This window comes from Panthera onca, chromosome B1, assembly GCF_046562875.1.
Source record: "Panthera onca isolate mPanOnc1 chromosome B1, mPanOnc1 haplotype 2, whole genome shotgun sequence".
NCBI lineage: Eukaryota > Metazoa > Chordata > Mammalia > Carnivora > Felidae > Panthera > Panthera onca.
In genome coordinates, this window is record NC_138342.1 from 6,959,031 (window position 1) to 6,971,719 (window position 12,689).

General features: G+C 51.9%; 1 protein-coding gene across 4 annotated transcripts in view; it reads right to left on the bottom strand.

Annotated features, from left to right (window-relative positions):
• SLC2A9 (solute carrier family 2 member 9) overlaps positions 1 to 12,689 on the bottom strand; it is a 254,275-nt gene that overhangs the window by 213,778 nt on the left and 27,808 nt on the right. For 2 of the 4 annotated variants that reach the window (XM_060655438.3, XM_060655440.3), the window contains one exon: positions 5,852 to 5,952. In XM_060655438.3, the coding sequence (XP_060511421.2) occupies positions 5,852 to 5,914 (63 nt within the window). In that variant the 5' untranslated portion in view covers positions 5,915 to 5,952. Of the gene's footprint in view, positions 1 to 1,004; positions 1,157 to 5,851; positions 5,953 to 10,106; positions 10,239 to 12,689 lie in introns of those variants that run through there. The other 2 variants (XM_060655439.3, XM_060655436.3) reach the window with 2 other exon arrangements.

Here is a 12,689-nt window from a genome sequence, read left to right on the forward strand (position 1 = left end):
AGAGACGTTGGCATCTACGACCCTTTCCCAACGCCTTCTCCTCTGAATGAAAACTCCACCCCCTCTTTGGTTCAACTCTGTCCTACCCCCAGCTCTGCCACTTAATGACTGTAACCTTGGGCCAGTGGCATAACTGCTCTGTGACTCAGTGGGCTTATCTGAAAACAGGGATGATAATAGACCCCACCTCACAGGCTGTTATGCTGAAGAAAAGAGTTAATTAAGGCAGACAAGGCCTCTCCTGTCCTGTGGCAGGTGCCTGTGAGCATTAGCAGCAGAGTCGGGGCCCCTTACTTTTTGAGGGGAGGGGGTCTTGCTTCCAGGCACCGAGCCTGAGGCAGAGAGGGTATTCAGTAAATGCCAGTGAGAGGACGGAGGGGAGAAAAAGGGTTTATAAGCCACAGGGGCGGACATTGCCAGGTGTGGGGCCAGAATGGGTTTCTACAGGAAGAAGAGCCTGAACTGAAAGAGATCCATTGCTAGAACAAGAACTGCATTTTGGACGAAGTACCCATCCTCCACGGTCTTTTATCTTTGCACTTATCTTCTGGGTCTCAGCTCAGATGTCACGCGCTGCCTGACTCCCTGGCCCGCCCTGGACACCTCCTCTTCCTGGACCCCCTTGCCCTGGCCCCGATCGCTGTCCCCTTGTCTGTACCCATCAGAAGCTAGAGAAAGGCAGGTGGGAGTCTCTCCCTGGAGCCCCTGCCGCTGCTTGGCCAGCCCGTGCCCACCCCCTCTCACCACCGGCCCCGGGGGACAGAGGTACCTGCTGTGGGGGCGGGGAAGGAAAAGGGGAAACCACCCAGCACCTGCCAGGCTGTTCACGAGCACGGCCATGTTGCCAGAGCTGGAACTCCACGGCCAAGGTCACGGGGACCGGGGTGCCGGCTCTCACGGCAGGCTTCTGTGACCCAGGGCCCCAGGCGGCGGAGGCAGCCGCAGCCGCCCACGCTGGGCCTTCCCACCCCCTGGCAGGTCCTGAGGCCGCTTTCTGCGTTTACCTTTCTGGTCCTCCCGCCCGGCGTCCCTCTCAGGGCGCGGCCACACTCGGCAGCCCCCGGATGGCCGGGGCTGCACGTCAGGGGAACCCAGGCCCGGGAGTCCATGCTCCCGCAGGCCATCCCGGGGCATCTCGGTGCAGGAGGCAGAGTCCACGAGGGGGCGGGGGCCTGGCAGGAAACGCGGCCGCTCTGTCTTGTCTGAACAGGAAACGGGCACCGTGCGCTTTCCCCCCTGCTGTCATAGCAGCACCGAGGGATCCTGGAGGGAAACTGGCCTTCTCGGGAACCACCACCCGGGGTATGGATTTTTCCTTTGGCATCAGCACCTTTCATTTTCCTGGCCAACGAGGCCAGCGAGCCGGGAGGGGAGCGCTGGCCATAAGGCCGGGTGCCTCTCCGAGGATCGGCACAGAACACAGGTCACCGACGGCAGGGACCGGCACCGACCGGCTGGGGTCCCCACCCTGCCTCTCTAACTGCGTGCCCTTAACCTGGTCACTTGGCTTCTCTGAGCTGCTGCGTTTACGAGGGCAACACGGAAGACCGATCCCGCCTGGACTGCCCTGCAGTTCCTCTGAGGCTCAGGTAGAAAACACACAGCCCCGGCCAGCGTGCTGGACATAGGCATGGCCGCCCTTAGCTCGGGCACAAATGGGGAGGCTCTGGGTTTGGAAGAAAAAGAACCTGCCAGTCGGTCATTCCTCTATGCTTCTCATTCAGCATTGGCCCGGGGAATACCTCCCACGTGCCCGCCCCAGGTTGGCTCAGCTCAGGGAAATCATTAAGGAGGCAAGACCTCTCATGCACACCAGACGTCATGAGAATTTGTTCACCACGTGGCCAACTTGCCCTGGATGTCGGAGAAGTGTACCTTTAATCGTGACAGGTTTAGGACAGCTTGCCTCGGCCATTTGCCCCCAGAGGCAGAGAGCAGGGGCACAGGCCGGTGGGCAAGGGCCTGACTGGGGAATTCAGAACCCCTAGGAGGCCAGGGAGGCCTCAAGTCCGCAAAAAGAGACGGGAAGCAAACAAACTAGGTGTAGGGGAACACAGGCATTGAAATTGGGGCTGGATCACGGAAGACTTTCCAGAAGAGGTGATTTCTGAGTAGCCCTGGGAAGCATGCAGGCAGAGGGTGTGGGGTGGGAGGGCATCGAGCCAAGGCCTGCAGACACAGATACCCTGGAGTAGGTGGGGGAGGAAGGTAATTGAGGATGGCTGGGCCCTGAAGGACGGGAAGGGGCAGCGAAGGGACAGCTGCCTCCCTGTGCCGTGAGGACCCTCGCTGTGCTGTCTGGATGGGGACGTTATACTCACCCTCATTCTTCCTCCCCTACCCCCTCTTTAGCTCAGGCCCTTCCTGCCTGGCTTCATCTGTAACAGGCGGTCTCATCTGATCTTGCTAAAACTCAATCCGAATCAGGTGCTCTCTCCCCACCCCCACCCCCCCTTGGAAATTGTTCTGTGCTTCCTCATTGGGGCTGAAAACTCAGTAGGCCCCAGGCTCCAGGAGGTCAACACAAATGTACACAAAGTAGGAGGAAACGGGGGTGGTCGCTGGTGTCGGGGACGCCCCTGCGCTATGAAGGCTTCCAAAGTCAGCAAGCATTGTCCACCGGCCAGCACGTACCCCGGGTGTGGACTTGAGGCCCCCCTCAAAGCTGTCCCTGCACGCCTCTCCTGCCTCAACTCTGCTGCCCCAAAACCTGCTGAAATTGAGCTCTGAGGGTAGAAACCAGAGGGGATGCAGATCCCAGGGGTGGAAAGAGACCAACTGCCGGCGGCCGCCCCGGCCCCAGCCCTGCACCTGTCCCAGAACCGAAGACCGGACGCACATCTGTCCAGCCACACAGCAAGGCTTGTGCAGACTTCACTGTCCTTGCTGTCCCACAGTCTGGAGGCGGTGCTTGGCCTGAAGAGCTCCTCTTATTGGTGGAGGTAGCTGTCCATTAATTCCCTCCCCGGCCAGCCCGCAAACCAGCCCAGAGGTGAGCAGCGACTTGGTCAAAGTCACACAGCAGAGTCCGGGCTCCAGCTATGCCGAGAGCTTGGCCTTCAAGTCAACTGCACCCCCCTTCCTTCAGGCAGGTAAGTGATCCCAGCCCCCCGGGGCTTTTCAGGGTGACCCAGTGAACGGCTCTGATTTCTGGAAACGCTTGGTGAAGCTGATAGGAGCTGCCCCCTCCCTTTGCCCCAGCTTAGCGGTTCAAAACTGCCTGGGTTTGAGCCTCCGCTCAGCCACCTAGGCTGTGAGCTCTTGCACGAATCACTTGGCCTCTCTGTGGCATCATGTCCTCGTGTGTAGCATGGGCATGATAACAGTGCCACCACCTCATAGACCTGTGGAAGATTCCGTGAATTTATACTGGAAAAACACCTAGAATCGTGGCATCTACAACACCCAGCATACAGCAAGCATACGATACAACGAACACTCATTATTTTTTAGATCACCTTGTCCCCGGATAATGTGCTCTATCTGGACCAAATGTTCTCATCCATTTCTAAGTCAGTGCCATCACGCAAACTCTGTGGACAAAGATTTGCCCCCCTCTAGGGAATCACTGTCCTCAGCGGTAGAAGGGGAGGTCTGGGGGCATTTTGATGTCATTGGACAATTGCTAAGGACTGTTCTAGTGCTCAAGTTTGGTCTCTTGGTGGTGAACATGATGTGTGGTAGATTCCTGGACCAGAAGGCAGTTAACCGGGGCTCCTGATTACCAGAGCACCCTCCTCCCGCCCCTCATGGAACATGTCTACACTTGGCCAGGTGTGTTCACACCCACGATATCACCAGTGGAGTTGGGGAGAGCTGGTGCCATCCCCGCATTTGCACAGCCTGTGGCCCCATGCTTCCCGGCAGAGCCTGAGAAGATGAACTCAATTAAGGATGTGGTCATTAGACACGTGTTCCCAGGTGTTCTGAGGCTGGGGCACCATCACCCTCTTCTGACACCTGTTCCGGCATGCACACACCCATTCACCAATATTTGTGGAGTATCTCCTCGTGCCGGTTCTCCTGGCCCTTGCTCAGGCTTCTCCTCTGAGGACCCTTAATTTGCTCATCCTTCAGTACTCAGCCCCCTGACCACCTCCTCCCAGAATCTTCCCTGGGCTCTCTCTGCCCCTCTGTGTTCCATAAGCTGCTCACAGATTTACTGTCTATGACCACCCGTACTTAAAAGTGTCTATTCTCATGTGTGCCTTTCCCTCTGGACAGGAGCTCACCAAGGGCAGGCATTGTGTGTGTGTCTGGTATTGAGTGACCTGTGCCCCCCCCCCCCCAAATTCATATGGTGAAGAGTCAACCCCCCACAACCTCAGAATGGACCGTATTTGGGGACAGGTTCTTTGAAGAGGAGAGTGAGGTGAAGTCAGGTCACTAAGGTAGACCCTAATCGGATACGACCAGTGTTTTTACAAGAAGGGCTTAGGACAGAGACACACATAGAGGAAAGTCCATGTGAGGACATGGGGGGGAAGACAGCCATCTTCAAACCAAGGAGAGAGGCCCCAGAAGGCATGAACCCTTCTGATGTCCTTGATCTTGGACTTCCAGCCTCCAGATGTGAAAACGTGTATCTCTGTTGCTTAGGCCACCAGCCTGTGGTACTTTGTCACGACGGCCTGAGCAGGCTAATCCAGTGTCCTGAGCCTCTTAGCATTCCCAGTTTTCTTCCCACCTGGCTCAGGGCTGGGACCCGGTAGATACTTCTGGCACTGAACTCAAACTGTCCTCCGGATGGTATCCTGAAGCTAGAAAGTCAGCTTGGACAAGATGAACATTTTCTTCCAGGACAGGGCAGGAAAGGAAAAAAGGGGGTGTTTTCTATTGAATATCATTTAAGCAGAAGGATTGAGATGACTACAGCCCTTTGTTCATTACACCAAATGTCTAGACAGCAGAGCCTTGACTCAACCTAATATGAGCACCGAGAAAAATATAGTGTCTGCGTGGAGGGAATTGCTGTTTATTTAATGTGACTCCGCCATGTCCCCGGATGACCTGAGGAGGTGGCTGGGCCTCCTCGAACCTCCATTTCACCCCTATGGGTGGGGACAATCACTCTCAGTCTGCCAATTCCACACTTCCCTGGCAGTTTGGTAAATATACCTGTGTGGATCTTTTCCTGCTAAATAAGGTTTATTGAAAATATGGACATATATTGGGGTGTCTGGGTGGCTCGGTAGGTTAAGTGTCTGACTTTTGATTTTGGCTCAGGTTGTGATCTCACAGTCTATGGATTTGAGCCCCCCCGTCAGGCTCTGCCCTGACAGCATGGAACCTGCTTGGGATTCTCTCTCTCTCTCTCTCTCTCTCTCTGCCCCTCTCCTCCTTGTGTGCTCATGCTCTCTCTCAAAATAAAAAAAATTTAAATAAGTAAATAAATCACTATCCAAGGACTCCTGAGCAGTGAGAGTGTCTCTAGATGCCCAGGACATCCTGGAGGAGGGGCAGAGGACTGAGCCTCGTGGCGGGATAAGGGGGGAGTTTCAGTGTGTCCTAAGGACATCAACATCATTGCTTTCACACATCGGTGTCCCCCTGCTGCAAAATGACTTTTGGAGCAAAGACTCACCCCTACCCCCCACAACAAGTCCTGAAGGCCACCAGCAGATGATATGTTATCATCAGCCGAAGTACAATGCCATCAGTGGCCTGTGCCTCACGACACATGCTTTGTGGTTCACAAGGCAACTTGCCATATACCTTTGCTTTTATCCCCTGCTGTCTCTTCTCTGCCTGACCTGACCTCAACCTGCATCTCCCTGGGAGCAGCGAGGGGGCCAGGAGGGACTGCCCCAGAGTCACCAGAACAGGGACAGATAAGGAAACCAGGACTGACCAATTTCTCTTTCACCGAATCACTTTCTTTGGAATCTGTGGAGTCCTGTTCGCTGACCGTCATGGCTTATTTGTCAGATTTTGGACTGGATTTCCTTGTTCCTGAGAAAGAGAAAAAAGGAAGAAGTCATTAGGCGCTTGCTGTCACTGACGGGTAATTAGGGGAGGCGGCCCAGATAAGGGGGCATGGTGAGGACACCAGGACGGGGGTGCCCGACTTCCCCGGAGACCTAAGCAGCTCTGTGCTCCTCTCTGGACTCGGTGTCTCCATCTGTGAGATGGTTGTGTTGAACTACCTCCGTGTTTTCCACACTTGCCACGTTGCTTATTGGATACAGGCCCCTCCCCAGAACATTCTCATTCAGACAGCCATTCTCATGGTAGGGCACATCTTGGAAATACCAAAGTTTCTGTTCCCAAGATGTGAAAATAAAAGCAGTGTAAGTCAAAACCAAGTGCCAATCTCCCCTGTCAAACTGGAAACAGTTCACCAAAATTGTAACAGGATCACTGGCAGGACAGACCTTGAAAACTATGCAGCTTTCCCGGAGTTTGGAAATAGGTTTCTAGAGGCATAAAAATATTTAGGCCCTTTGGGCCAACTACTCCATCTATAAAAAGTTATCCTAAAGCAGCGAAAAAGAACGTGCACAAAGAGTCCAGCCTGAGACCTTCACTACAGCATTTTTCATGTTAAAAAATGGTATTCACGGGGCGCCTGGGTGGCTCAGTCGGTTAAGCGTCCGACTTCGGCTCAGGTCACGATCTCACAGTCTGTGAGTTCGAGCCCCGCGTCGGGCTCTGGGCTGATGGCTCAGAGCCTGGAGCCTGCTTCCGATTCTGTGTCTCCCTCTCTCTCTGCCCCTCCCCCATTCATGCTCTGTCTCTCTCTGTCTCAAAAATAAATAAAAACGTTAAAAAAAAAATGGTATTCACAAGAGAAAAAAAAAAATCCAGCAGGGAAGTTTAAATAAGTTATGGTACATCCATATATGGAAACTCATGTAGCGATTAAAAACTGTGTTAAAGAACGTTTCATGTCAGCGTGCCTGGGTGGCTCAGTCGGTTAAGCGTCCAATTCTTGATTTCGGCTCAGGTCATGATCTCATGGTTCATGGGATAAGGCCCCACATCAAGCTCTGCACTGACAGCATGGAGCCTGCTTGGGATTCTCGATCTCTCCCTCTCTCTGCCCCTCCTCCCCTTAAAATAAATAAACATTTTATAAAAGAACATTTAGGGGTGTGTGGGTAGGGCATCTGACTTCAGCTCAGGTCTTGATCTCACAGCTCATGGGTTCGAGCCCCGCGTCGGGCTCTGTGCTGACAGCTCAGAGCCTGGAGCCTGCTTTGGATTCTGTGTCTCCCTCTCTCTCTGCCCCTCCCCTGCTTGAGCTCTGTTTTGCTCTCAAAAATAAATAAACTCTTTAAAAAATTGTTTTAAGTTTATTTACTTATTTTGAGAGAGAGACAGAGACAGCACAAGTGGGAGAGGGAGTGAGAAACCCAAGCAGGCTCCATGCTGTCAGCTTAGAGCCTGATGTGGGACTCGACCCCACAAAACGCGAGATTGTGACCTGAGCTGAAACCGAGAGTCGGACGCTTAACCGACCGAGCCACCCAGGCACCCCTAAAAAAATTGTTTTAAAGGTTTAAAAATTTTAAAAAAGAATATTTAATGTCATGGGAAAATGCTCATAATCTTCCTTGACAAACAGAGGAAGATATATTAAAGTCTATCCACCAGTTAACGTTGAAACTAGATGTACTTAGGAATAGACGCGTGCTCTTAAAGGATGTATGTACTTAAACTGTGCCCGTGCGTTTTTTAATATGAAATTCAAGGTTTCAAAATATTTGTACATCACGTTGTTCATTCAGCAGGTATTCATTAAGCCCCTAATGCCTAGGTAAAAGCAAGACAGACTTTGGCCTGCCCTGATGGAGCCTGCACTCTAGGAGACTATACAGTCTGTTCCTGGGGCACACGGAAGGCGAGCGGCCTGGCCCAGCACAGGACAGGAGAGCAGGAGGGGACTGGGCCGCAGAGGGGAGCGGAGGACAAATCACATATTTATGTGCAGAGAAAATAGACTCCCTGGAGGCGGCAAGAGAGACAGCAGTTTCCCCTCGGCCGCCGTCTTTTAGCCCATTTTTATCTGGTGTGTTTTCCTAGACTTCTCCGATTTTTGACACTGAAAAAAAAAATTTCTATAACTAGAAAAGCAAGTTTTAAAAGTTGCTTTAAGTTTAAAAAAATGTTTCTGTTTTGATGGAGTCCTTAAGGTGTTGGGTAGCCAAGGAGACATAAGCAATACAATTCTGGAAAAATATCCAGTCCTTGTAGGATGACGGGCTCTGCGATCCAGATGTCATCTGAGCCGGTCTGACGAGGATGTTGGTTGGCAGGCTTCCATAGTCAACACTCGAGTGTGACATCCGAGGCCCTCCCCTGACAAGGGCCACACACTCAGCACATGCTCAGGGACCGTCCAGCCCACTGGACCTCCATTTCCAGGCCATTCTTGTGTTCCCTGGACTGTCCCTGATCCTAGAATGCCTTTCCTCCTTCCCATGCACAGAAGGAAGTGATTCCGAGCTCCCAGAAGGAACAGTCAGTCAAGCGGAGGTGAGCCTTGAAGGTGAGATTCTGTGCCCACCTGCCCAGCACAAGGCCAAAGGCAGACAGCTTGCACCCCAGGCAGTATGGAGCCATGAGTTCAAATCGCAGCTCAATAGCTTACTGGCTGTGTGACTTGGGGAAAGTCACTTAACCTCTCTGAGCCTCTGTTTCTACATGTCAAGTAACGAATAATAACAGGACACATCTCATAGGGCGTTTGTGAAGATTAAATGACTCAATGTGTATGAAGCACATAGTAAATGCTAAATGGCATCATCATCATCATCCCCGGACTCCCAGCAAATGGCCTCTGTGGAGCACTGATGAGGCATTTCATTTGTAAGGGCCTCATGGAACAACATTCTGAGATGGTGTCTTAGAACTGGTTACGAGAGGGGGAACCATTGGGCATGCGAGCAGAGAGCCCTAAACTGCTTCAAAAGAATTCTCTAAGGCTTAAATGGAATCGTGAATAAATATAACACCGATATCCACTCCGCGTGAAGTTCCAAACATGCCAGCTCCCTATCTTTTTTGGTCCGCAGTAATAATACAAAACGTGCTGCTGTTTGAATCTAACACTCTGGTGTCCACTCGTGTGGCCATGCCAGTTCTTAGAAGGTCAAACGACCGCAGCCATTGGTGAACAGCCACATCCCAAGCCCCCAGAGTGCCCACCTGCCACAACCCAGCAGCTACAGAGTTAACGTCTACCAAAACCGAGCCCAGGACTCTGTTCCTGGCAATCTGATTGCCCTCCACCTAGGTTGTCCCTGGGGTTAAATGTTTAGAAAATCACCTCGCTGCCGATAAGAAAACCTTTGCGGTCGCCATGTGTCTGTCGCTAGGGTCAACCATGTTAGAAATAAGGTAAGCAAGCCTTAGGGAAGTATCTTTACCCACCCAACCTGTCACAGAGGGTGGGTCTGAGCCCAGACAGCTTCTGGTCAAATCCTCACTCGTGAGCCTGGGTTGGCTGGAAAGACAGAGGCAAAGAAAAGGCGCTGTTGACATCCGTAGACCGCAGAATGTCAGCGGACGGCCCAGGTGGACTTGTTCTCCTAAAGCTGGGGGTCACCTCCCTTGAAATGCCTGCAGGTGCTGCTATTCAGCCTGCCACACGAGCCCAGTGGTGCCAACCAGCACCTGCCTCACAGCTCTGAACAGGAAATGCCACATACTTCCTATTCCCCCCACGTTTTGATTGAGCAACATTTGGCTAGGGCTTTATTCTTTATTTTCAGGGTTAATTCTCTGCTGACTTTGGCATGGAGCTAAAGCTAACCCTAAAACAACATCCTGAAAAGGAATGTGGAAGATAGAGCAGCTTTGAGAGAGAGAGAGGAGGAGAGAGAAGGAGAGAGACAGAGAGGAAGGAAGGCAGGAGATAACTGGGTTATCAGCCATTGGAATAATTGCCTTAGCCATGATCACTCATTATCCATTACATTTTATAGCAGCATTCATCAAACCCCACGCTAAGCACTTTATGTGCATTTTCTCACTTAATCTTCACCTAAATTGATGTTCAAATCCCTGACTTTTCAATTCCCTTATTCCAGCTGCTCTCCGAGAGTCTTAGAAATTCTTGAAATCCTCCCCAAAGCTGGTCCATGTCTGTGAACATAACCCACCTGGTTTCTGGAGCCCCCCTTGCCTGTTACGGTCTAAAGAACAAACAGAATACGCTTCATAGATAAATCAGCTCCCCCCATATAATCAGATATAAGCCTGGGAAATTGTGAAAGAAAGCAGCACTAATGATTACACGGCATCCAGCTATTACTATAAACATTCCTTAATGTCTATCCCCACGAGAGGTAAATGATTAACAGCAAACTATTGATGGCAAGCTCAGCTTATTAAAAACATGCCAGGGGGTCAACAAGTTCTGGACCAGAGTCAAAGGCAGAGGTGTTCTGGCACAGCCACTGTTGAGTATCGGGCTGACCTTCTTGCGTGTCCGATGGCTTCCTGCTAATCCGAGGATATGACCAGCGCAGGATCTGCCCAGGCCATGGTGAGGGTTAAGTGACATGACACACGGCAGCTGTAAAGCAGGACACGAATGGTGCACGTCGATCGGGTTCTAAGCCCAAATGGGCAAGACGAAAAGTTTATTCTTGCTACTCTGTCAATGTCAGACTATAATCAGCCCCGGGAGAAATACAAGAGAGCCATCAACTCTGAAATGCTGCACCGGTGGTCACTGCTGTTGGTGGCGGTTTACGAATGCCACAACGTCCCCCCGACCTGTCCTGGTAGCTCGAAAGAGATGCCCACGTGTGAGCCCTACTCTATCTTCAGGACTCTGAGATAAACGGAGGGCTGGAGCAGCAGAGGGGTGTGAGGAGAAGAAGTGAGGAATGCAAGAGCATGGCTGAGCGGCTCGGGGCCAGATCCAAGCTCAGCCAAGGGCACCAGGGCCTCCTCCTGACCAGTTCACAGAGAGAGCTGAGGGCATGGGGAGTGCGGAACGGTTCTGAGGTGAATCGTAGAAAGATGGCGCCTGGGAGTCCTACCCACCACGGAAAAGGGACTCCGTGCCTGGTTCAGGCATATGCTTGGACCCTGGGAGGTAGCACCATTCGGGGAACTTGGAAAAGCCCTTCTGATTCCCTTGGCATCAACTCCGAGCACCCGGGCAGCCTTCTCATGGCTAACCCCATTTCCCCAGTTTCCCAACCTTGATGTTGACAAAACAGTGGACTGGAGAACGGGAAGAAACCACCTGATCCCCAAGAAGCACCTACCCCAGGTGCCTTTATCAACCAACCTCCAGTGTCCGACCCAACCTGCCCATCAGGAAGACGACATTTCTGTGCCCGGGGTGATTTCAGCTGTGCTCAAGGAAATGCAGACACACCTGGGCAACGCAATGGCTCCCCTGGAGTTTTCAAAGCTTCCACAATTATCCATTTGGTGACCAACCCTTCCTTTTCCCAATCAGTCACCTGACCTCTCTCTTGACATGTTTTTAGCTGTGGCAAATCATTCTCAGAACCAGGATTATTCAACCATTAGTTTAGCAGCGTCTAGGTGGATAGTATAATACGATGACTAAGCCTGGGATTTCGTGTCAGACCTCCACCCCCAGCCTGCCCCTCCCCAGCCATGTCACACAGCACAAATCACCTGTCTGCCAAGTGGGGATAAGGGAGTACTTGTCTCAAGGTCATGTTATATAGACCAAACGAGATGTTGCCCTTGGAAATACCCGCCATGTAGCAACCACCCAGTGAATATTCACTATGGCTATTGTTTTGGGAAGTCTCTTTCTTGATCACTATTTTTATTCTTTCTTATTTATTTATTTATTTATTTATTCTTTTTCAAGTGTTTTATGGAGCACCTACTATGTGGCCCACATAGTGCTGGAACCCGAGAAGGCTGCAAAGAAGGGCTAAACCTGTTACTTCCATTGGGTAATTCACAATTGAGTTGGAAGGATGAGCCAATGGATGATACCCGCATTTAGTAAGCACCTACTGTGTGCCAGGCACTGGTTAGGCAAAGCCTCATTTAGTCCCGAGAGCAGCCACTAAGCTTTTGTTATCTCCATTCTGTGGCCGAGCGTACCGGGATCCCACAGGTCACCCCACTTGCCTGAAGCACCATGACTTATGGATGAGGACTGACGTTTAAAGCAAGACAACCCACTCTGCACCACTCTCCCCACCATGTTACCGTTCACTGCTGCTCTGTGGGGAGGCACCCCACCCCCCACCAAAATCAACAAGCCCATCGGAGCGAGCCTCGGGATCTTGCTGTCAGACACGCTTCTCTTTTCACTTCCTGGCCATGCGTGGCTGTGCAGCATCCAGAAAGACTTCCCACTTGGGAGGCTCTGCCATGGTGGGTCTTGTGGGCACATCCCTCTTGTCAAGGGTCTTCTTTCAGCCATTATCCCGTTTTCCTTCGCCATCATCAAGTTCTCCTTCTCCGTCAGATCGCTTCAGGCCATACACAAGGGTGTCTCCATGCCATCAATTTAAAAAAGGAGCTCGAAAGGAAGACGTGTTGGGGAAGATGTGGAGAAGCTGGGGCCCTCCTACATTGCCAGTGGGAATGTAAACTGGTTTAGCCACTGTGGAAGACAGTCGGGCGGTTTCTCCAAGAGTAAACATAGAATCACCTTCTGCCCCAGCAACGCTCCTCCTGGGTACAGACCCAAGCGAACTGGAAACAGGTGTTCAAATAAACCTTGAACACGAACG